The sequence below is a fragment of the Haemaphysalis longicornis genome, unplaced genomic scaffold, assembly GCF_048455015.1.
Source record: "Haemaphysalis longicornis isolate Haplotype H1 unplaced genomic scaffold, Haemaphysalis longicornis Haplotype H1 scaffold_12, whole genome shotgun sequence".
Lineage (NCBI taxonomy): Eukaryota > Metazoa > Arthropoda > Arachnida > Ixodida > Ixodidae > Haemaphysalis > Haemaphysalis longicornis.
Window position 1 is genome coordinate 44,453,443 of NW_027526225.1, and position 26,642 is coordinate 44,480,084.

Below are 26,642 nucleotides of genomic sequence, written 5' to 3' on the forward strand. Positions count from 1 at the left end.
ATCGACGAGACACGCTGTAATTCTGCAGCCCATCGCCATCCCATCGAGGCCCTTCCAACAGATTGGAATGGACCTTCTGGGCCCGTTCCCTACTTCACGATCCGAGAACAACGTATGTCACGTTTGCGTACAACACAGCGACGTAAGGAACTACGCGGATGACAGCGTTTTTCTTTGTCCACGGAAGACGGCCGACTACGATTCTCGACGCCATGCTTCCGCACGTAGAAGACGACGACCTCAACGCCGACGTCCAAGGAAACCTTCAGCGTGCGGAGGAGGCACGCCAGCTCGCTCGAGTTCGTATAACGTATACCAGCAGCTGGTGGATGCCGGATGCTACCATATCCGACGCCGAGACGACGAGTAACAGCCTGGGGATCGTGCGTGGGTTTGAACTCCCATCCAACGACGCGGACCCAGTGCGAAAAGCTTCTGCGACGGTATTTAAGACCCTACCAGATTTTACGACGTGTTGGCCAACTTACCTACCAGGTGGTTTCCGATGGTGATTCCGGCACATCACGACGATGAACGCGGCCCCAAGTCGTCCGTGTGGTTCACCTCAAACCTTACTCCGCAAGATGATGGAACTTTTTGTTCCTCTTTATTCGGACTGTCATTTTATTTTAGCATCGGGTCGATGCAATCATAGAGGGGGGTAATGCCGCGAAGCATGCATTCGGTTTGTTTATTTATGGTTTGTTTTTACTGCCCAAAGATGGCAGATGGTTCGCCATGAGCTTAGCTGTAAAGCTCTAGACAGTCACGACTAGTGGCAATATTTACCTGGGTCGTGTTTCGTGTGCGAATTTATGACAACTTTCTCACTCTGGTCGTGTTCTGCCCACAACAATACCTATCTTCAATGCCCGATTTCTGTTTTTCTTGCTCGCGTTTTTAACTCTGCGTGCTTATGTATATCTACCCGTTTGCATTGCGATTTTTTTACCAGTGTGTTTTATTGTTTAGTGGTGACTACAAATTTAATGTACCGGAACCATTCAGTCGGTAAGGATGACCTTAGGTTTATTCCCTTGCACTTTGTTGTTGTTTTTCTCACGTGCGGATGTATTTGAGTGTCGTCTTTCTTAGTTTAAGCGCGCCAGAAGAAAGGCTACGGCTTTACCTGGGCACTATAACAAACATCCATTGAACTATTGATTGATGAGTACAATCGTTAACTGTCTAATATCCGTGCGGCGGTGGGCTAACAAATATGTTAGGCCGTAGGCAGTGTCGTAGCCAGGAATTTTTTTTCGAGAGGAGGGAGGTGGCGCGCTCGACCAAAGATAGGAGAGGGGACGTAGGAAGGCAAGGCTACTTGCCCAGTGTTTATCAAGCGAAGCTTGAAGTAACTGACTTTAACGTGGGATGCGAACACGTCAGAACGCTAACAGTTAGGTGCAACCTAAGGATCTTTGATAATAATCAATCAATCAATCAATCAATCAATCAATCAATCAATCAATCAATCAATCAATCAATCAATCAAGCAATCATGTTTATTTACGTGCCCAGGAACAGCCAGAGGCCTGAGTGCTGGCGCACGGATAGTTACATGAAAACAAAATACAAGAAACATATAGCAAGAAACAAACAAGCTACAAGACACACACAAATTGAAGTAGTGAAAATGACAGAAATAAAGCACAGGCGGAGACTGGGTACAGGTAAAAAATAAAAAAAAGATGCCTATGTTGCTCTGCCTGTCGTAAAGGCCACACGACAGGCAGAGCAACAAAGTTTGACAGTAATACAACAAAAACAACGGCAAGAGTGTAGAGAGAAATGATATGAAGAACAAATGACAGTAAACAGTTTCAAAAATAGGCAACAATCAGTTGGATAAACACAACCGCAGAGAAACCAAATTCCAGAAAACAAAGAACGACAGACGTATCATAGGTGTTTAAAATACTGTATTCAACAGCGCTGTACGGTAAATTGTAAAGGATTTCTGAAAGATGTCAAGACGTTCAAAGAAGCGGTTGTAACAATTCTGTATTCTGCGCACAGGAGAATGATTGGAGTTGCGCGCGGCGGTCAAGAACGGGCGATGCGACCTGATGGGCCTTTGTGGTACACTAAACACTAAACAGTTAAGCAGGTCTGCGCAAGAAAGGTCACCATGAACAATTTTGTGAAGAAATGTAAGGTCTGCACGCATACGTCTGCAGTTCAAGGAAGGGATTGAAGGGACTATGGGTAAGTCAGAATCAGGATGAAAACTGTGAATGTGATGACGGTGCTTAAATATGGATAAAAACTTCTCTCTACACTCTTTACTACTACTACTACTACTACTACTACTACTACTACTACTACTACTACTACTACTACTACTACTACTACTACTACTACTAATCAATCAATCAATCAATCAATCAATCAATCAATCAATCTTTATTTTTGGTGCCCAGGAACAACCCTAGGGTCTTGGTACTGGTACACCATATACAAGCATTCATAAAAACAAACTAAAATCAAGACAACACAACACAGAAAACCATATATATGAAAGAAACAATAAGATAAAAATAGTTACAGAGATCCCAGAAAGCAAAACAGCAAAAAAAAAAGGAAGCCTAGTGTTAGAAGCCATGACACCCGGCCAGCAAAACGTTGAAGGCACGTGAAAAATTGAAAATACACAAGCAAATACTCAATGCACATGACGGAGATAGATTATACACATAAAACAAAGGTTTTGTAACAAAATGTTAGGAAGTTTCAAAATGGAAAAACGAAGTTCAGCGTTACAAGCACTGACACCTAAACCGACAGAAATTCAAGCAACACAAAATCAGGAAAAGTGAAAAACAAACAAGCAAGATGATGATTTGCATAAAATAAATACGGAACAGAAATACGGCACATAAATGACATAAAGGCACTTAAGCTACAACAGTTTTCAATTCATTAGAGAACAAAGACAAAGAGCTCTGGAATATATCAAGACGATCGGAATATTCATTATATGCACATTGTATTCTGCAGATGGACGAGCATCGTTTACTAAAAGCATCTGTTCTGAAAGTTCGAAATCTTCGGAAAAGTTTGTTCGGCAAGTTGACATTGATAAGTGCAACCAAGTCATCACAGAAAATATCACCATGAAGAAGTTTATAAAGAAAGATAATGTCAGCTCTCATTCGTCGACACCAAAGGGAAGGAATACTTTTGAGACAAGACATGCTGCCGTTTGCGTCTTCTTGTACATGACGGAAACGGTGCCTAAAGATAGAAAAAAACTTATTTTGAACCCTTTCGATGCGGTCACTATTGGACTTGCAAGTTCCATTCCAAACAACAGAACCGTATTCGAGAAGAGGTAAGCACAGAGCCGAATACAACTTTAAGAAAGGAAGAGGACTTTTAAACTCTCTAGAATACCTGCAGACAGCACCTAGACATCGAAGAGAGCGTCCGGTAATTTGTGTAACGTGGGAAGAGAAAGTCAGAGAAGAATCAAATAGTACTCCCAAGTCCCGAATTTCGGTCACCCTCGGCAGTGCAGTGCTTGCTATTTTATAGGAGTATTGCAGCTGTTGAGTTTTCCTACTATAGGAAACAACTTTCGTTTTTGAGGGGTTCAAAATTAAGTCGTTTTTGGTGCACCAACGATGGAATGACACGATATCAGCCTGAAGAGAATTACAGTCCTGAACATTACGCACTTCTCTGAAGATTTTCACATCATCAGCATACAACAAAAAAGAAGAATATTTAATGGCAGAAGCAACATCGTTAATGAAAATGGAAAAAAGAAGGGGGCCCAGAACGGAGCCCTGGGGTACACCACTGGTTGCTTTGTACCTAAATGATGTTTGACCATTAACACTTACATAGCAATATCGCTCCTGGAGATAGCAACGTACAAGACCCACTAAGGAAGCGTGAACATCTAACAGAATGAGCTTGGCAAGCAATAACGAGTGGTTGACTACATCAAAGGCCTTGCTCATGTCACAGTAGACCGCATCAAGCTGGCTTCTACCAATGACTGCTGGGACAGCCTGCTCCATGAAGCATGCGAGGTTTGTGGAAGTTGAGCGACCACGCATGAAGCCATGTTGATTAGGAATGAGGACGTGTTTAAGTGAGAAAGACAAGACCTTATGAAGAGATAACTCGAATATTTTAGAGGCAGAACAAAAAAGCGACACTGGCCTATAGTTCATGGGGTCAGTTTTTGGGCCTGACTTGAAAACAGGGAATACACGACAGATTTTCCATGATCGAGGGAACGTGCCAGACCGGAGACAGTTATTAAATATTGAGGTGAACACAGGAACAAATATATTTGCATACGTTTTTAGAATTGCAGCAGGAATACCATCTGGCCCAGAAGAAAACGAGGGCTTTAGCCGCTTGATGCTGGCCCGCACGATGTTCTCATCCCATTGGAAACAAGCGGAGTAACCGTCCTGGTGACAAGAGACGCTGCCGTCATCACTACCACCGCTAAGCCCAAACAAAGAAGAAAACTGACGAGCAAAGCAGTCGGCCGCATCTGCAACCTCATCACCGTTGGAATCCAGTAGACGAATAGATTCTTTCGTTGTACTAGATCTAGAATGAATGTACTTCCAGAAGGCTCCCGGCTGATGAGTTGCTTTAGCTTCAACTGACGCCAGGTACAAAGCATGATCACGTTTGTGCAATATTTTGCATAGGGCACGTAGGCGCCGGAACTCCTGAACGAACTGATTCGCACCAGAGCGCTTCATCTTTCTGTGCGCGCGTTCTTTGAGTTTCAGGGCAATAATAATAATAATAATAATAATAATGACGGGGAGGAGGAAGAGGAGAGGAGGAGCAGGAGAAGGAAGACGATGGCAACTACGATGACGATTTGGATTGAGATTTGCAGGTTTATCGGTAGGCCACGGAGGATTCGTTCGGTCGAAGAGCAGGTGGTGATACGGGCAGGCACTCCTGAGCGCGCTCCTGAGCGTAATCGTGAGCGGCGTGCGGACCTCGAACTTCGTCACGCGGAAGTGGAGGCCGCCAAGCGACGAAGGCCTCAGTTGTCATTATGCATTGCGTGTTTGACATCAAGATTTGCGTGTTTTACCTTTTCTTTAGAAAGGGTACAAATATTTTTCTATACAGCTATCAAAAACAGACGAGCACGATTTGAAGGTTATCGCACGAGCATCGGCCGGCTGAGCATGCCAGATGCCTAGTGCGCGCTCTCCTCTCCCTTGTTAGCTTTTCCATGTTACAACAGCGCCCGCACGACCAGCTTGCCATTCTTTTCACTTTAAGCTTCACATTTGTTGTGAGCAAATACAGGCTTGGTGGCGTTTTATATACGCCAACGGTAACAAAATTGCCAGTGAAGATCTGCTAAAGCTTGTGTTTCGTTTCCATCATTTGGACGACCTGCGCTCCCGCGATTACCTTCAAATCGCACTCGGCTGTACTTGCGGTACATTCGTTTAATACGGCAGTGAAGTAAGTGAACACGCGTCTTCGTCCTTAAGTAATTGCCTATTTTGTTGTTGTTTTTGTGCTCGTAACGTAAACAAGCACCTACACTTACCGGAGCACTTCACTGAACTGTTGCTATACTGCGCCAGGGCAATCTCCTATCAACGAAGACATACGTTGCCAGCGTTGACGAGGAAGAGGCAATCGACGCGCTCGTCGAGAAGAAGTAGAAGGCGAGATGCGGATCCCCCGGCCGCAAGGAGCACTAGCGGCCATTTTGAAGACATCCTCGCTGGACCCGGAGCAGCGCGAATGCGGAAGGAGCACTGCTGCCCAGATGGCTGCCAAGGTGAGACTGTTTGCGCATGCGCCCTGCATTGCGGCACAGCAGAGGAATTATACGCGCTGCTCAGCTACGGCGGCGGCAAAAAGGGTGGGCATGGTTCCGGCCGCCGGGAAAGCGCGCGCGCCAGGTCTACCGCAACGGCTTTAAACAAGCCAATAACAGAACGGGTGATGCTATGGGCATGATGCCGTGCACTCTTAGCCACATAGTTCTTCAGTTGCTCAGCCAGAAACATTTTAAGTGCGAATGCACTTTATAAGCGACCCCAAACCTTCCACCGCCGGCGGCGGCGGCGGCGTCCGCAGTCCTCCTCTCTATATATAAAAAAAAGACTGACTTTATACGCACGACGTCGTGTGGTCTGGCGGAAGCCACTATACGCACGACGTGAGTGACGCGCCAACGCGGCAGCCAAAGCAACCGGAGCCGCGCTGTTTCCAAGCGGCTCTATCGCCCTTTTCCGTCGCACCACGGGTCGCGAAGCCGATGGTTCAAATGACAACCGTACAACGCTCCTCGAAATGGGTTTTCGTTTAGCTTTTGCGCTCCGTATCGCAATAAAAAAAAAGCACAGCTGATGGTATGGATGCAAAGCACGACATAGAACCGGATAATGCATTTATTTCACCTACGATTGCAGCTATGCGACTTATTTAACATGCTCTGTGCCACATTACGTCCTTGACAGACCGACCATATTCCCAATTACCGATGGGAAATTTGGGGCTCTTATATAACGTTCAGCTCCCTAAAAATAACCTAGGTTATAATTTTCACTCATTTTTTATCTCGGCTTAAAATCTGCATAGTCAATGCAGTTCAGAAGCGCTCGGGTTGCGATCGCATCGAACCCTAACGGATGGCGGTGCTCTTATCCAGCCTCCGAATTAATACTGCGGGGTGGAAGCACCTGTTCTATATTTAGAATTAACACGTATATGGAGGATTACGTTGACCGATAGCTTAAACAATGTGGCAAATTGTTCTACTCATGCCTGTTAAGAAAGTTACAGGTTCAAGTTCAGTTGCAACAAATTATTAAAAAACGAAGTCAGATGCAGCACCATTTCATTTTATTCTTAAACGGATTTCAGTGACCACATGCAAGCCAATTTTCACCATTTAGAAATGAATACCCACGACATTTCATTTTAAGCACATCCACATGTGTGGAGCAATGCTAACAGCTTTCATGTTTGCTTTGCTGAACGCCAAGAACTGCTTGGTTTATGTATACGTCGTGAAGGAACTTCCTTCATGTGCGAAGGGTTCGCGAGCCTGACCCCCCTCGACGATATGACGCCGGCACGCAAGAAACAGAAAGAAGCAGTTTATTCCGGACAATAAAACAAAACGGCATGCGTAGAAGTATCAGCGTGTAACATAACAGTCATGCGAGCAACCGCGACACTCAACAACAAATTGCACCGATCGTTCCGAAAATAATAGGGCGCTTTAATTAACACTCACGGCGATTTCCGCGTCTATTGTCCGATTCTGTTATCGTGATGTCAGAGTCTGTTGTCGCGTTTGTGTACTTCAGTACCTTTTGCAGTCGTTCAAGTCGTACACTTAGCCGCGAATGGACGACGTCCACTGTTTTTGTAGCTTTCACTACGAAAAAGGCGTTGTTCCAGAGCTGAAATTCTCAATGACGGGATCGAAATCGCTAAAGCAACTAAATCGTGCCCCAGCTTCGAAGTGACGACTGCCGCGTTGGCGCCATAGTCGCGTCGTGCGTATAATGGCTTCCGCCAGACTACACGACGTCGTGCGTATAAAGTCAGTCTAAAAAAAAACAGCATCCGGCGCCAGGTTTCGATCCGAGGACTTTGCGGCCGCAGCGCGACGCTCTACCGACTAAGCCACGGACGCGACGCTGACGTCAGCGTTAGTAACGCGCCTTATATCTTTAACGCAGTCCTCCTCTCTATATAAAAAAAAACAGCATCCGGCGCCAGGTTTCGATCCGAGGACTTTGCGGCCGCAGCGCGACGCTCTACCGACTGTTAGTAACGCGCCTTATATCTTTAACGCATTCAAACAACGTCGTCAGCGGCGTGCGTTGGCGACTCAGCGGCGTTATAGCGGCTTGATAACTGCGTGGTGTACACGTGATACTACAAACCCGATGGAAGAGAAGGCGGCGAGGCGGTGGGCTGCGGGGGCCGAGCGCAAGCGCCGCAAGCGGGCCGACAACCGTGCATTCGCACTTTCACATTCTCCCCCTCGGGGAAATGCGGGGGAATTTTTTTACCCCGCCGGTAAAGAGAAATAACCGTCCGCGTCTAAACAATATCTTATTAAGTGCGAATGCATTTTATAAGCGACCGCAAACCATCCACCGCCGGCGTCGGCGGCGGCGGCGGCGTCGGCGTCCGCAGTGCTCCTCTATATTTAAAAAAAATTCCCCCGCATTTCCCCGAGGGGGAGAATGTGAAAGTGCGAATGCACGGTTGTCGGCCCGCTTGCGGCGCTTGCGCTCGGCCCCCGCAGCCCACCGCCTCGCCGCCTTCTCTTCCATCTCTTCCATCGGGTTTGTAGTATCACGTGTACACCACGCAGTTATCAAGCCGCTATAACGCCGCTGAATCGCCAACGCACGCCGCTGACGACGTAGTTTGAATGCGTTAAAGATATTGCCGCGAACCATACATTGGGTTTGTTTATTTGTGTTTTGGTTTTACCGCCCGACTGCGCCGGTCTGTGTTATCTCCGTGCCAAGGGAAGCGCGTGTTTCATTCTTTCTTTCTGTGCCGCATGTGTTATCTGTTCTGATAGGGAGAGCATTCCGATGTAACGTGAAAATCCCGGAATAATCTGCTTGCATCTACAATGTTCTCGATGCGAATCGACGGTTCCAGAACCACGCGCGCCGAAAGATAAAAAGCCTGCAGAGCAGACGCCGGGGCATTCGATTCTGCGACGCTCGCTGACGCAAGTCACTTTGTTGACCGCTGCTTCGCCGCCTCTGTATTCTTTTGAGTTGTTAGGGGAGCACAAGTTCGCTCCAATAAACTTGTTTCTCCTGCAAGACAACTGCGTCGTCCTTGGCTTCGTGACATCTGGTGGAGGTGCGGGGTACGCACCCTTCATGCCCACTACAACCTCTGGAAGCCGCCAAGCCAGTCCAACAAGAGCCAGCCTCCGCGTGCAAGATTTACCACCCGAGTTCGGTCTACTACCGGAGAAGACGAAGAAGAAAAACGTCGCAACCAGCACCATGCTCAACCAAGCCAATCCTCCTGTCGTTCTGCAGCAGCCACGGGAACCGCCATCATTCCGAGGAGCCCCCGCAGAAGACCCAGAAGAATGGTTGGAAAAACTGGAGCGCGTCCGGAAATTCAACAGGTGGGACGACGCAGAAACGTTCCGGCACGTTTTCTTTTACTTGGAAGATTCGGCTCGCACGTGGTTCGAGAACCACGAGAGCTCCTTGACAAACTGGGCTCAGTTCAAAAGCGAGTTCACTAAGACCTTCACTACCGTGGTCAGAAAAGAACGCGCAGCGCTTTTACTCGAAACTCGAACGCAGCACCCCAACGAAGGGGTAGTGATCTTTGTTGAGGAGATGAAGAGGTTGTTTCGACGTGCGGATCCGGAGATGACAGAAGAAAAGAAACTAAGGTTTCTCATGCGAGGGGTAAAGCAGGAGCTTTTTGCTTGCCTTGTACGCAATCCTCCCAAGACGGTGGCCGAATTCGCGTCTGAGGCGGCCGCGATGGAGAAGACGCTGGAAGTTCGAACGAGGCAGTACGATCGCCCGGTCAACGTGATGGTTTCCGAGACGATCGGTGCCGGGGCTACAAGCTCCGACACACTGCGTGAGACCATCCGAGCAGTGGTCAGGGAGGAGCTTCGGAAGCTTTTCCCGACGCCGCCGCAACCACAAGTCGCTTCTCTTACCGACGTCATTAGAGAAGAAGTGCAGCAAGCGCTGGGAACTTCAACGACGCCAGTAGCACCTCGCGAGCCGCAAGCCATGACCTACGCGGCTGCTGTACATCGCCCTCGCCCACCTGCACCCTATCGTCACGAGGCTCCGTACCGTCGTCCCCTCTCGCCGGCCCGACCACCTGCGGCGCAACCCCCTGCCCCAAGGAAGACCGACGTGTGGCGAACGTCCGACAATCGTCCGCTGTGCTACCACTGTGGAGAGGCCGACCACGTCTACCGTCGCTGCCCCTACAGGAGGCTCGGTTTGCGAGGGTTCTCCGTCGACGCACCCCGCCCCCGAACTGGCCAGCGCCCATCGGAGATCGAAGAGTACCTGTCCAACACCAGCCGTCGACCAGCCCGTTTCAACCGTTCGCCGTCACCCTACCCATACCAGTCGCCGAACCGCCGTAGCAATGCTGAGTTCTCACGTGGAAGGTCCCCCAGCCCACGCGGGGGAAACTAAAAGCAGCAACTTCTGGAGGTAAAGTTGCACGATCACGGAAAAATGAAAACCCTCCAACGACGCAACGACTCGCGGAAGACAGTGACTCACAACATGCCCTCAACCCGACGACCCGACCCAGACCTGACGAGACTCCCGTACACGACGACAGCTATACGCCGCGACGTGTACCCGACCGGACCGAGACGTCCGCTGAGAAGACGATGACAACGACGACGCACAGTGCCCGACCGTCAACACGCACAAGCCGAGATGCGACGCCCCGACGCACCCGGAACTCGAGGAAGGCGGCATCCGACGTCAAGGTGTCCATCGACGGCTTTGATGTAGTCGCCCTCGTAGACACGGGAGCCGACTACTCCGTATTAAGCGGACCATTTGCGTCTAAGCTGAAGAAGGTTATGACCAGATGGGACGGTCCGCACATACGCACAGCAGGAGGCCACCTCGTGACGCCAAGTGGAACGTGCACATCGCGCGTCACCATAGACGGCACGACGTACGCTGCGGTGTTCGTCGTTTTGCCCAACTGCTCCCGCGACGTAATTCTCGGAATGGACTTTTTGACGGACAACGGCGCAATAATCGATCTGCAGACGAAGTCGATAACTTTTTCCTCCGACCACTCCGTGACGCCGGAATCGAACCCCGAACACCGTGCAGCTGTAAGGATCGCCGATGATCACGTCACCCTGCCACCCCGCGCAAGCTTGATGATCACCGTCTACTGTGAAGGTGCTGCTCCCGACGTCGACGCTATCGTGGAGAGTGACCAAAGGTTGCTTCTTGACCGCGGTGTGTCTGTCGCAAGAGGCATTGCGCGGTTTAAGCAGCGCAAATCCCACGTTTTGGTCACCAATTTCACCGAGGAGTACCAGCATTTAAACAAGGGCGCTGCAATTGCGTTCGTCGAAGAAACGCAACAAGCAAGTGACGTGATAGCAGTCGCCGACTTTGAACGCGCACCCGACGATACCTTCAAGCTTCCGCACCCCTTCGACGTGAATCCGGCGCTACCGCAAGAAGAAAGGAACAAGTTATTGGCTTTGCTGCGTCGCTACAGCGAGTGTTTTTCGTCGAACTCAAAGTTACGTCAAACACCTCTGGCGAAGCACCGGATAATAACCGAGGATGGAGCCCGACCTACCCGACAGTCACCGTACCGCGTCTCTTCCCACGAGCGCGAAGCCATCCGGACTCAAGTCGACGACATGCTCAACGACGACATTATACAGCCATCGAAAAGTCCGTGGGCTGCGCCGGTCGTACTCGTGAAGAAAAAAGACGGCACACTTAGGTTCTGCGTTGACTACCGGCGATTGAACAAGATCACCAAAAAGGACGTGTACCCCCTGCCACGAATCGACGACGCCCTCGACCACCTCTGCCATGCGAGGTACTTCTCGTCGATGGACCTGAAGACCGGCTACTGGCAAATTGAAGTGGACGAGAGAGATCGAGAGAAGACTGCATTCATAACCCCGGACGGCCTATACGAGTTCAAGGTAATGCCGTTTGGGCTATGCACGGCACCAGCAACGTTCCAAAGAGTCATGGACACTGTGCTAGCTGGCCTGAAGTGGCACACCTGCCTCGTATACCTCGACGACGTTGTGATATTCTCCCGGACTTTCGACGAACACCTCGCAAGGTTGCAGTCTGTACTCGAGGCCATCCGTACGTCGGGGTTAACGCTGAAGCCTGAAAAGTGCCGCTTCGCGTACGAGGAACTGAAGTTTTTGGGCCATGTCGTCAACGCCGCGGGAGTCCTGCCTGACCCGGCGAAAACTTCAGCCATAGCGAACTTCCCAAGGCCGAAAGATAAGAAGGGCGTGCGCAGATTTCTTGGACTGTGCGCATACTACCGGCGCTTCGTCGCAAACTTCGCACGCATTGCAGAGCCGCTCACGCGCTTGACGAAAGATAGCACCGCTTTCAGCTGGGAAGACGACCAAGAAAAGGCATTCTGCGAGCTCCAAAACGACCTGCAAAGCCCGCCCGTGCTCGCTCATTTCGACGAAAACGCCGAAACGGAAATACACACGGACGCCAGTGATATAGGCTTGGGTGCCGTCCTTGTCCAAAAACAAAGCGGGCGCGAAAACGTAATCGCCTATGCCAGCCGTGGTCTGTCGAAGGAGGAGAAAAACTACTCTGCCTCCGAAAAAGAGTGCCTGGCTATTATATGGGCCATTTCAAAATTTCGCCCATACGTGTATGGCAGACCGTTCAAGGTTGTAACAGACCACCATGCGCTGTGTTGGCTCGCCAATTTGAAGGACCCCTCTGGCCGTCTTGGGCGGTGGAGTTTGCGCCTGCAAGAGTTCGACGTTACAATCGTCTACAAATCCGGCAGGAAACACTCCGACGCCGACTGCCTGTCCCGCGCCCCTGTCGACCCACCACCACAAGACTCCGATGAAGACAGTGCGTTCTTCGGGGTTGTTACGGAGAGCTACCTAGCCGCCCAGCAGCGTGCCGACCCCGACTTGCGAGTAATGATCGACTACCTCGAAGGACGAAACGGCGCCGTGCCTAGAGCGTTCAAGCGTAACTTACCAGCATTCAGCCTCAAAAACTCCGTCCTCGTGAAGAAGAATTTCAGCCCCGGAACAAGAACGAATTATCTACTTGTCATCCCCGCAGACCTTCGTGACGAAATTTTGGAAGCGTCCCACGACGACCCGTCTTCCGGACATCTCGGCACAGCTCGCACTATTGCAAAAATTAAGGCGAAGTACTTCTGGCCCCGCCTTACATCCGACGTCACCCACTACGTTCGGAGTTGCCGGGACTGCCAGCGACGGAAAACGCCGCCGACAAGACCCGCCGGACTTCTGCAACCGATCGCCGTCCCATCGAGACCATTTCAACAGATTGGAATGGACCTTTTAGGCCCGTTCCCTACGTCACGATCACAGAACAAGTGGATTGTCGTAGCGACAGACTACATGACGCGCTACGCAGAGACCGCCGCTCTTCCGAGGGGGACTGCACAAGAAGTGGCAAAGTTCTTTATAAGCCAAGTTGTGCTGCGACATGGAGCCCCGGAAGTCCTAATCACAGACCGCGGAACGGCATTTACTGCGGAGCTGATGCAAGGAGTATTGCGCTACAGCAACACGGATCACCGAAGAACGACGGCGTACCACCCCCAAACGAACGGACTAACAGAACGTCTGAACAAGACAATTGCGGATATGCTGTCCATGTACGTCGACGTTGAACATAAGACTTGGGACGAAGTCCTCCCGTATGTCACGTTTGCGTACAATACAGCGACGCAGGAAACTACGCAGATGACACCGTTCGAGCTTGTCTACGGAAGACGACCGACTACGATGCTCGACGCCATGCTTCCGCATGTAGAAGACGACGACCTCAACGCCGACGTCCAAGGATACCTTCAACGTGCCGAGGAGGCCCGCCAGCTCGCTCGAGTTCGTATAAGGGACCAGCAGCTGGTGGATGCCTGCCGCTACAACCTCCGACGCCGAGACGCCGAGTACCAACCAGGGGATCGTGTGTGGGTTTGGACTCCCATCCGACGACGCGGACTGAGCGAGAAACTTCTGCGACGGTATTTCGGACCCTACCAGATTCTGCGACGTGTTGGCCAACTTACCTACGAAGTGATCCCTGATGGTGACTCCGGCACATCACGACAACGCAGGCGGCCTGAAGTCGTCCACGTGGTTCGCCTAAAACCTTTCTACGGACGATGACGAACTTTTATTTTCATTTGTTCGGACTGTCGCTTATATTAGCATCGGGTCGATGCACTCTTAGAGGGGGGGTAATGCCGCGAACCATACATTGGGTTTGTTTATTTGTGTTTTGGTTTTACCGCCCGACTGCGCCGGTCTGTGTTATCTCCGTGCCAAGGGAAGCGCGTGTTTCATTCTTTCTTTCTGTGCCGCATGTGTTATCTGTTCTGATAGGGAGAGCATTCCGATGTAACGTGAAAATCCCGGAATAATCTGCTTGCATCTACAATGTTCTCGATGCGAATCGACGGTTCCAGAACCACGCGCGCCGAAAGATAAAAAGCCTGCAGAGCAGACGCCGGGGCATTCGATTCTGCGACGCTCGCTGACGCAAGTCACTTTGTTGACCGCTGCTTCGCCGCCTCTGTATTCTTTTGAGTTGTTAGGGGAGCACAAGTTCGCTCCAATAAACTTGTTTCTCCTGCAAGACAACTGCGTCGTCCTTGGCTTCGTGACAATATAAGGCGCGTCACTAACGCTGATATCACGTCGCGTCCGTGGCTTGGTCGGTAGAGCGTCGCGCTGCGGCCGCAAAGTCCGCGGATCGAAACCTGGCGCCGGATGCTGTTTCTTTATAGAGGAGCACTGCGGACGCCGACGCCGCCGCCGCCGCCGACGCCGGCGGTGGATGGTTTGGGGTCGCTTATAAAGAATGCACTTTATAAGCGACCCCAAACCATTCACCGCCGGCGTCGGCGGCGCCGGCGGCGTCGGCGTCCGCAGTGCTCCTCTATAAAGAAACAGCATCCGGCGCCAGGTTTCGATCCGCGGACTTTGCGGCCGCAGCGCGACGCTCTACCGACCAAGCCACGGACGCGACGTGATATCAGCGTTAGTGACGCGCCTTATATCTTTAACGCATTCAAACTACGTCGTCAGCGGCGTGCTTTGGCGACTCAGCGGCGTTATAGCGGCTTGATAACTGCGTGGTGTACACGTGATACTACAAACCCGATGGAAGAGATGGAAGAGAAGGCGGCGAGGCGGTGGGCTGCGGGGGCCGAGCGCAAGCGCCGCAAGCGGGCCGACAACCGTGCATTCGCACTTTCACATTCTCCCCCTCGGGGAAATGCGGGGGAATTTGTTTTTCTTTATTGCCTGCTTGGCGACAACACAACACGCACTGTTCAGTACACAAATTACTAGCTCCAGCCACCAATCGGCTGAAGGGAGTGGCTTAAAACATCTTAAATTGCATATAACATCCAGAATGGGTAACCACTCAGGCTCTTCCGGCATCACTCGATAAACTTCTCTTATATAAGCAACGCTTTCAATGAAGTACTCTCGCACTGTGCGAGCATCCTCTTCGGCATTTTGAACCGCCATGCGAGTATTCCACATAGAATGCAGACTAAGTGCCATGAACATATCATAGGGCACGCCTCCATCGTTGTTTACGGGCAAAAAGCGAATGCCATAAGGCGTTAATGGTAAGTCTTTTTTCAGGGTTCGTTGGAGGATGTCCCAGTGAAACACCGCATCCCAACAGTCCAGAAAAATGTGCTCAATTGTTTCCAGCTTTTGGCAGTCTACAGTTAAGTGTCCATGGGTGTACATATAGTCCTTTTTCTTGCAGCCAGGGTTTTACTGGAAGCGTGCCGCTATGAAGTTTAAAAAAGAAAGATTTAACAGATGAACGTACTGGCATTCGTTTCACTCTTTTTAGAACATCTTTTCCTGAACCCACTGCACATAACTGACGATAAACCGGAACAGGCAGACACACATCAATCATATCTTTGTACAAACGTTTTCGCGGTACACTACTCAAATACTCCGAGGAAAACCTAACCCTTAAAATCCTAAAAGCATCCACAACTTCCCGCAAGAACCCACGCACACGTACACATCGCATTTCAGAAGTTGAAACTACATAGTCTGGAATGACATCACGTAGTCGGGCTTGTACCACAGTACGTAGAAAGCAATCTCTCTGATCTCTCAGAAACATGAACCTAGAAACTATTTGTCGGATAAACAAATGTGCCAGTCCCAATCCACCACTTTTCACCGAGTGAAACAAATTAGTTCGACTCATGCGCTCCCAACTTGAGCCCCACAAAAACACCGCAAACACTCTGTGCAGCTTTTGTATGTTCCTTCTTGACATACAAATCGCCTGTAGGACGTACCATACCTTGGCCACAGCAAACACATTACATACTGATGCGCGGGCAAACATTGACAGATCCCTTCCCCCCCATTGTGTTAATTTCTCTCTAACTCTATCAGTTTCTCCGTCCCAATACTCTCTAGCATCCTGGTAGTTTTCAAGGGGGATGCCCAGATACCTGGCCGGAGTTGTCGTCCAAGGCATGTTCTCGAAAAACACTGGCTTACTTTGCCAGTCACCATGCCAAAATCCTATGCACTTGTTCCAGTTAACTGCACTGGCAGACAACTCGCAAAATCGCTTTAGATCGTTCACCACCTCCCTCACAACCCGCCGCGGTGGCTCAGTGGCTAAGGCGTTGCGCTGCTGAGCACGAGGTCGCGGGTTCGATTCCCGGCCGCGGCGGCCGCTTTTCTGATGGAGGCGAAAAGCAAAAACGCCCGTGTGTACGAGATTTCGGCGCACGATAAAGATCCCCAGGTGGTCAAAATTAATCCGGAGCCCTCCACTACGGCGCGCCTCATCGCCTGCGTTGCGTCGGCGCGTTAAACCCTACAATCAATCAATCAAATCACCTCCCTCACACTTTTCCTATCACTACAAAAAACAGCGATGTCATCGGCATATGACAAAATTTTAACTTCACTGCAGTGCAAACGGAATCCGTGTATATTTTAATTTTGAAGAATCTTTAAACAAAAGGGTTCAAGATAAATTGCAAACAACAAGGGACTCAAGGGGCACCCCTGCTTCACCGACGACAGTATATCAAAACTTCGTCCCACTTTTTTGTTTACAATAACACGAGCTGAGCACGCTGATATCAGTGTGAGTAACGCGCCTTATATCTTTAACGCATTCAAACTACGTCGTCAGCGGCGTGCGTTGGCGACTCAGCGGCGTTATAGCGGCTTGATAACTGCGTGGTGTACACGTGATACTACAAACCCGATGGAAGAGAAGGCGGCGAGGCGGTGGGCTGCGGGGGCCGAGCGCAAGCGCCGCAAGCGGGCCGACAACCGTGCATTCGCACTTTCACATTCTCCCCCTCGGGGAAATGCGGGGGAATCTTTTTGTAACTTTTTCTCATTTTTACATTTAAATTTATGGAAGAATTGTGTATGGGAGAAAGACCCAAAGCAGTGGGGATGCGCCACATAAAATTTCGGGGGAGTGTTCTGGCGACTACACACCCGCCCCTTCGACGCACATGACTGGTAATAATACTAAAGGGACATCCGTCGCTAGTGTCTGGACGGGCCGTGCTTCAGCGAGCGGGCCGTCGTGTAGCGCGTAGTAACGTTCCCCTTGTCCCTGATATGGCTCGCCAAAAAGCTCAAAAGTTGTCTGTGGGTTCAAACAGCCGCAATATGGTTGTTACAGAACTATTTAAATTTGTCTTACCCACAAAAAAAATTCGTTTTAAATATCTATTTGTCTGCAAATGTTTAAAAGCTTCATGCAGGACGAACAAAAAAAAAATACAGCTGTTTTTGGTAATTTTTGTCATTAATAGCGAAAAGAAGCCTTGTGGCAAGCCAAGCCAATTAGGAGAGGAATGCTTCCAGCTGCTACGGCGGCGCCCATGAAAGCACGCTATTGCAGCAACGGGTTTACCATTAGTATTTAAACGTATGAAACTCTATGAATATGGTTATGACTCGGTGAGTTTTAGGAATGAACCCAGCACGTTATACGCCTTCCGTGGACAGAGCGCCAAAACGCATCCCTAGTGTTAGCTGATTGTCGTGAAAAATGAGTCCCCGAAGCATAGGGTTAATATTTATTTATTTATTTATTTATTTATTTATCAGGGCTGCAGCATTAGAGATAGTAGCGGGTATACATGGTGTACGGAAACCAATAATGCAGCAGATGCATACAATGGCAGTCTGAAAACCATACAAAAGACTACACCAAAAATAGGAAACTGAGACAGAACAGTTAAAACAACGGTATTCATCGTGACTGCGTCCTTGAGTGACACGCACGCACGCCCGCGAGCACGCACACGCATACGCGCATACATAAACACGCACACATGTGCGCACACCCACTCACACAAAATAAGCAAACAGAAATAGCGTAATTTAAATGGCGAAGCTCCATGAAATGGTTACAAAGCGTTTACAAACAATGTAACGCAAGTCAGAACAAGGACAGAGGCTGGTCTACAAAACGGAATGAGTAGTTTTCAAAAATTTTAGAGGCCTTTGAAGACGGCAGACAAGCGCAACCGCATTGCGGGATTACTACAGTCAGTTATGTGGGAGACTTACTATATTGATCGCATAAAGACACATACACGTGACGCCCTTAGAATAAATCGTAAATTTTTCCTCGCACAATTTTTTGGCTGTGGGGGTTTCTTCCTCTTTTTCAACTTGTTCCTGAGGTTCATGCTCGTCATCTTCTTTTCTGAGAGGTGGAAATTCGTCCTCATTCTCTGTCGTGGTGAACTCCTTTTCCCTCCTTTTCCTTCTACTCAACGTGCTTTCGTCTCTTTCCTTTTTCTTTTTTTTCTTCCGCTCCACCCTGAGATCGTTGGTTTCGTTGCCCAGTTCTTGCGACGACTTACCCATTGTTTTCCGTGCGCATTCCTGATTTCACTTTTCTATTGTTGTATTGGCGACGTGCCCTCTCTATGCGGCTTACTCTGCTCCTGTGTTGCTCGAAAAGTGGTTATAAGTCTCTGTAGCCTGTGTAGTTACCGAGATATTCTCATTTTTCTACTTGCTTTTTTTATCACATTTTAACCCCCCATTGCTTCAGCACAATGTGCTATACTTATGAAACAAAGTAACTAATCCTAATTCTCTCAGCTGGTTACCAGTTAGCGCTACGCCCTAACATGCCTCTTGTGTGTTAGAACCTCTTATTAACTTCGTCGAGATCCCAAATCGGCAGGTTACTTTTTTGCAAACCTGGGTGCAGTCATAGTTGCGCCTGTATTTTCCTCTTTACACAGTGGTACCCACACACTCACTTCGCGCAAATTCCGTTAATTCCGCGATTATATACGCGAAATTTGTGCTCGTTTATGTTTAAAAATTTACTGTACACGATGTTTTACTTCACTATTGCGAGAGCCATCGAAATAATTGTTATTTTGAAATTTTCTGTGCTATTTTCTTCAGTTAAGCCTAACGCCCGCTTCGAAATTTTACTTCTTTTTTTCGAAAGAAAACTCAATTTTACGCCTTGAAAAGGTATCCTCCGCGTTCTGGGACCGTTTATGAACTGTTTCTGCTATTATTTACCTTTTTAACAAGCCTAATTACTTCAATATTAGATGAGTAACATGAGCTCACCAATGGCCGCCCTCCCACGGTGGTTCCGCAGTAGATCTCAACCGGCGAAGGGACATGAGTAAATGGAGCTTTCAATAGCTCCCCGGTACCACACGAAGTACAACCGTTTATACCCAATTGCAACAGTACAAAAATAGGGCCAACCGGAAAAGAGAATTTTGTCCACACGAAGGTGGAGAGAAATTAACGGGAAAGACTTTCTTGCGACCCACCGCCAGGGGGACGAGTCAGTTTTTTAGGAGGCGTTGCCCCTCCTGTCCCCTCTAGGAAAACGCCGGATAGGGTGGGTTGCTAGGAACGGGAACTTGGACATTGGGATGGGTTATGGGAAAAAGGGCGGGAATGAGGGAAGCAATTTTGCTCCAATCCTTTTGTCTGACTCTCTTCCAAGACTGATTGCTCAGCGAGGGCATCAGACAGTGCCAATTGCCAAATGTGCGGTCCCTGCCACGGGTTACCGCTCACCCATAGGGTCCGATAACTGGGCCCCAACTGTCGGAGACAGGAAGTACCCTATTTAGTGGCGACGGCCAGGTCCCCCCCCGACCCCCAGCTCTGCGGCCGATGCGTACTAACGTCCTCGATCAACTGTCTTGCACAAGGTACTCATGAATCACCAGTGAAGCTTTCCACTATACACGGGTACTTGCAACAACTGCTTTTCACGGTCTCCGGACACCGGAAGTTTGTATGCGAACGTGAACTGAAACCCATGTTGGCAAGCCAACACACGTTCGCAAGGGTCCCACTGGGTCTGCGAGCCCTTTTCTTATGTTCTCCTCTGTGCCTACTCTTTCGCTCAATGGAACAAGAGTCTTTTGGCATTGCCGTGGTGTAGCGGCTCTATAGAGGAGATTGGTCCGGGCCTACTAGCCGTTACTAAGCCAGGAGAGTTTCCTCGGTCGGTGTACTAACCGCACCTTTCCTCGTTTTCCCCGTGCGGAACACCCAGTAGCTCGTGGTAGCACGTCCCGTGGCAGCCAGAGAAGATCAATCTATAGGCCCCTCACAGCAAGGTTACAGGGGGGCGCGACCCCCCCCCCCCCGGCCTCATACGGACTGTACAACATCTGGCCCCATGACATTTGGTTACAGGGGTCTGTCACTCCCCCCGACTTATAGCGATCAGGTCGCTGGCCCCGCCAAAGCTTGCGGTTACAAGGGTCGCGAGTCCCCCGGCCTGCAACGGTTTCCCGAATTTAATCGGTATTCCCAATGCAACGACTGTACGCTTGCGGCACTTGCTACTTTCGCAACTTGACTCCCCGGCCTCCTCCCACGCTGGATTACAGGGGTTCGCCATTTTCCCCCAGCCAAAGAAAGTCATAGTTGATCGATGTCGATCCGCTTTCCTGCTTCAATCGCATCACCAAGTGCCGGGTTTACACCCGACCGCCCGACCTCCGCGTAGGACCTGATTCCAGTTGTACCAGGAACCACCGCAGTGGCGGCCGTTTTGCACGCTCCCAGGGCAGGGATTGTGCGGCTTCCCCGATTCCTCGAGGAGGTCTCGTGGAATTACCGTACTTCCACGCTCTGGCCCCTATGACATTAGGTTACAAGGGTTTGTCACAACCCCCGGCCTGCAGACCAGTTCTCAAGTTCAACAGAACGAGCCCCAAGCTATGGTTACAGGGGTGTGCACGCCCCCGGCTCGGTAGTGGTCTACCCATTGCTTCAGTAATGGTACGCCAACACTACGTGCGAACTGTACCGCTTGAGCGCAGTGATTACGTTGCAACATTGACCCGCTGGCTTCCTCTCACGCTGGATTACAGGGGCGCGTTACCACCCCCAGCCTTTGGCCTCCTCCCACACTGGATTACAGGGGCTCGCTACTTCCCCTAGCCAAAAGAGTCATAGTTGCTCCACAAATACCATCCTTCGGGATACAAGGGATCCTCTGAGGAACTCCCTGTGGCTCTGCACACTCGCCCCCAAGACCGAAGATTACAAGGGCTCATCAAGTTCCCTCGGTCAGCAGACCAATTCGCATTATAGGCCCCTTCCATGCTCCGGTTACAGAGGTTCGCTACACCCCCGGCCTCATTGTGTGTACCCATGCTTCAGCATGGCACGATAAAACGAACTGTGCCGCATGTACCCCTATGACTTGGGTTACAAGAGCTCGTCACCTCCCTCGGCGAGCAGATCGGTTCGTGTTTATAGGCCCCTTCCTAGCTGCGGTTACAGGGGCTCGCCACTCCCCCGGCCTCATAGCAGCGCTCACATTGCTTCAGCAACCGTGCGCCACTATAACACAAACTGTACTGCTTGGTGCAGTTGCACTTCGCAACATTGACCCCCCGGCCTCCACCACACTAGATTACAGGGGCGCGTTACCACCCCTGGCCAAAGAGAATCATAGTTGATCCACAGAAATTTGCGACCGCAAATTTTGTTCGAATTACCATTCCAAGCACCAACCTCGGTAGCCACCCAGGCTGTCCGGGCCTGCGTCCGCATCACGCATCGGTGTTCTTGGAAGGCACTTGCCCTCAGAGTGCCTGGGAGTTGCTTAAGCTCCCATGAGCGTTGAATACCCAATACAGTGGGCCTGGCACACCACTGACTCCTGCCATTGCGACGGACCAAAGCAGGACAGCCGAAACCGACCGACACAGCCCAGTCCGCCGGCAGGGGGGGCCACGAGCAGGCCGGCAGTAAGATTTCCCCCCCAACCGGCGAAGGGAGAGAGAAAGACTTTATATGGTGCGGGCCAAGATCTATTATCATTTTTCCTCGAGAAGGACTGTGACCAGCTGGTCAACGAGGGCCGCCGACGCCGCAATGCCGCTCGGAATGGTCTTCAAGCTACAGAAGAATTATGTGGTCACGGCGCTGTTCTAACGGGGCAAGTTGCTTTCAACCGGCCGGGACCTGCAAATAGTGGGCAAGGTGGAATTTGAGATGGCAACGGCCGCGGCCTACATTTCTGGCGGCGGCGGTTGCGGCGGGTTTAGGGCGTTTTTACACCCAATCGCGCTGCTATTGATTCCCCGCAATCATCTCATAACAGCGCAACGGCCTCTGTCAGCTGACAGCGCAACTTGCTAATGAGGCATCAATGGTGGCGTCGAGGAGCCCCGGAGCGGCGCCGAGTCAATCGAATTCACCATAATGAAAACGGGGTGGGGGAGTAAGACGTATATGGGTTTGCAGTAAAAGGGCGCAATTCTAAAACGCCAGCTGATTCCTGTCGACGCATGCGAAGCCATCGTGTGCCCCACTGACAGAAATTCGCGCTTCCGCAGATGGCCGGGGCAAGCCCTGGAGGTGAACGACGGCCACGGGTTCCCGATGGCCAGCCCGACGGCAAGCAGCGGCGACAGAGTGCTACCAGGCCGCCACCGGCGAGGCCTTCGTCGAGCGGAGAGTCGGCAATGGACGGGAACAAAGGTGCCACGCATGCGCTTTGCTGTCCCGGGGTGTCATATTCATGCCCCCGTGGCTGATAAAAGTGGGCCCACTTGGGCGCACCCCATGAGCAGCAGCACTAGGGCCTCAGCTCTGAGTGAATCTGCCAGGCGGATACACGGGAGAACTAAATAGTGCCAAGCTCTACAGATCTGGGCCGTGCTTTAAATGGGGCTCCTCGGTGATGTAGAGCTCTCGGTAAATGAAACCGCTATTGTATCAAATATCTTTGGTTTCGCTTGAAGCATGTACCGTCCTTTACCCCAAGTTACAGCCGGCCCCAATTAAACAGAAACGCACGTGAACTTGTCCAAGAATTATTTGCCGCTGCGCGGTTCCACTCGACCTGTAACATCAATTTTTGCGGGAACACTCAGCCAAAGCGTAGTAGCGTAGACGAAGTAAAACACATGCGGATGAAGTGCCGCTATGAAATTACGTTTGTGCACTCAGGTTACATCGAAGGACATAGCTATGTCCTTCGATGTAACCTCAGTGCACGGAACGTCACAAAGTGCATGCAAACCACGGGCTCCTCAAGTTTATTAACGCGATGCATTATTGGACTCGATTCCCGGTTTTGTACTGGGTGCTTCGCGCCCAATATGAGCCGTGTTCATCAAGCGACCGAAGCATTACGTCATCGCTGCCGCCAGATTTAGTACTCGCCTAAATCATGTGAACCTGGAGTACGGTGCAACGGCAACTGCAGCATGGAAAAGAAGACACTTACGTTGTATCAATGTCCTCCAAGAAATGAAACGTGATTACAGCATTCCTTGCGCCTGTGCACTGACGTCCGTTGTACGCCCTGCCGGGGGTACCATTCTCAGCAGACACTGTCGCTAGCCGTGCCCGCAACTCACGTCATCACACCCAAGCACCTCTCCCACCGGAACTGCCGCTGGAGGCATTTGTGCAACCTAACTAGAAAAGGGGGGGGGGGGCGCGGTAGGGGGGGAGGCGCAAACTGGACGTCACGCTCTCAACATCCAAGAAAGGCCTAGATTAGCCGAAACGAGCTAAACTGTGTCCCAAAAGGTATCAACAATTAAAGCCGTTCCATTCAATGCGAAAGCTGTCAAAAGTGGAGAAGTGATCCGTCATAATGGCCTGCAGCACCGTTATCCGCTGTTTCCAGCCAATGATTTCAAATTTCCCGCCTTCGCAATGCGCACGCGTCCTCTACCTAAAACTGCGCGAGCGGAAGTGGGTTCTTTTTTCGCTTGCTTTAATATCGTATGCTGGAGCTGTTTTGCGTTATTTCGAACGCGTAATTATTTTTTCGTGCGGCTGGAGCCTTTCTGCGTCATTTCGATCGCACCTTTTGTTTTTTCTTGCGCGGCTGGAGCTTTTCTGCGGCATTTGGAACGCGCAATTTTTTTATTGAGCGGATGGAGCCTATCTGCGTCGTTTCGAACTCACCATTTCTTTCTTTCGTGGCCGCTTTTACGCTTACTATCGTAAAAACCAACCCAAGGAGCGTTTTTAACTAATTGAATGTGGGGTGTGCCAGTTATACACACATATTTTGCCTTAAATGTACCGGCAGCATGTTTTCTTTGTGCTAAATACCGGGGAGACAAGCACTAGCGGTTCGCGAGGTTTGAATGGTTATGACTATATTAACCACGTGGTTTTCGAAGCCTTAGCGGGAATCCCTGACGCCGGTACAGAAGGCTCTGCTTGGGTCCGTGATCTCCCTGCGCCGCCTGATTCCGGCAGTCGCATGGGCCGTTAGCGAGCTGAGACGACAAGGCGAGCCCATAATGTGCTCTGCACTTGGGATTGCGCCCGAGCACTCAATACGGGTGTTTAACCAGCGAAGCTATAACGTGTGGTCGGTGTTTACCCACGCCTTACTCTATCGTTATGTTTGCCTGCTCCTCAACCCTGCCTACGTCGCGGGCCCTTCCCATTTCGAAGTAACGTGCGGCCGGTGTATGCCTCTGCATCGTTGACGCTGCTCCGCCGGAAGTACCTCCCGGCCTTGCACACCATTGCCGATGAGGTGTGATCCACGCAGTAGCTCGCTGCGCGTGCGTTCTGCTTCGAGAACAACCCTCTTCGCTCCCTCCGATAGCCATGCAGTTCCGAACTAACAATTTCGGCACGTGCAAGAGTGTAGTGACATCATTTATAAGCCCAGCCAATTTCTGCACCTTACTTCCAACTCCTCTCCAACCTGTTTTTTTTTTTCGCGCATGCGCATGGAGTTCCATCGGAGTAGCTTTCTGCGTTCACAGGACCGGGGATTTTCTTCTCGCCTAGCCGTATCAAGCTTGACTTAATATACCCCCCTGTGTATCGTCTAATTACACCAAATTTCCTGATTACTTTTGCCGCCACCGCGACCTTTGTCTGGCAAACGGTGGATGGCGCCAGCTAACAGAGTTAAAAAATGAACCTCAGCTACGGATATCATTCCGGAGAACACTCACGTAATAACCCTCGGATTGATCCTATGGAGATGCGGCTGAGCCTATCTCACACTCACCATAATATAGGAAATCTTTACCCCATTTTCCTACATTGTACAACGCCTAACCAGGGGAACAGCACGAATGAGGAAAGAAGATATTGTGACTTATCCAGCCTCTTATCCTGCGGCGGGTATCGCACAGCTTGCCGTGACACGAACTAACCTGCACACAACAAAACCAAATAAACACCATCGTCAGGACAGGGTACAACACATGCCTACACCTCGCAGTTTTCACGGTTACTGAAAAGGTCCTCGAATCGGATCTTTATAACACCTTTAAAGAAGTCAGACAGCCCCCCCTCCCCCTAGCACAAAGGGATCGGCTAGGAAAAACAAAATCCGGAGATGACACTATATAAATATATAGGCACACCTCCGAAAAAGAAACGAGCATGTGCCATGATGGGCAGGTCATCGATCCAGCGACTGCCCCCAAAACTGTCCCCAAATAACATATATTAAAACCGAAACAAAGACAAGCAACAAGCCAGGATCACATTCCTGTGGGGAAAGTTCGAAAACAATGAAGACATAGTATACACGGAGCCGGAAAGTAGGAAAGTGCGAAGGCAACTATTGTCGTAACGGACTAGACTAGCAATCTTTGTGACTGCATGGCCTTGTTACACACAGGAACTTAAGGAAGGAAACTTAGATCCATGCTCTTGGCCATCGAACTCCATCGAATAGAAACATAAGCCTGGAACCCTCTAAAGAACAATAATCCGTTAGCTGCAGGCAGAAATAATAAAACACATTAGCAGGGGCTTAGCTCCACTATGCCAGGATACACGTAGCGTGAACTAATGTTCAGCTGGTGATTCTTAGCTTTTCTGGTTGTCTAGGATTACCTTGATTATCATGCTTACCGCTGTTTCAATGACACACACGGTATACGGATTATGTTACACGTGTTTATTTACCAAGCGTCTCAGGAGCAGCGTCACCAATCACCCAATCACCCCAGAGCTAATCTGGTTCCACAGGCGCACGTCGGTGTTGCTGCGACGCAAGAGACATCGGTTCCACCCCCGGCGACCCTTCGCATGATCATCAAGTGGACCCGGCCGCCACATGCCGCGCTTGCGCTGCACGGCTCTCCAGGAGCCACGCGAAACTGTTCATCCTCGGCCAGTGCAGCTGACGCAAAAAAAAGAAAGATTCCCCCATATACAATACGAGAGTTCACAACATCACATAAACACACTGACACGAGGGTCTGGAAGGGAACAAGGCAGCCCACCAAGAGGCACGCTGCTCCTTGAAGCCGGGACTGCCACACTCCCCTCCACACAGAACATGGCCTTCTCATCATACGCCCAGGAACGCAATCCTTCTCTGCTCCACGAAAAAGTCTCC

The 26,642-nt window shown here is 50.4% G+C and overlaps 1 protein-coding gene across 1 annotated transcript in view; it reads left to right on the forward strand.

Annotated features, from left to right (window-relative positions):
- The first annotated feature begins 22,635 nt into the window (after positions 1-22,635).
- LOC144161577 (uncharacterized) overlaps positions 22,636-26,642 on the forward strand; it is a 41,919-nt gene continuing 37,912 nt past the window's right edge. The window contains exon 1 of the mRNA XM_077692222.1: positions 22,636-22,780. Coding sequence (XP_077548348.1) covers positions 22,636-22,780 — 145 coding nt within the window. The remainder of the gene's footprint in view (positions 22,781-26,642) is intronic.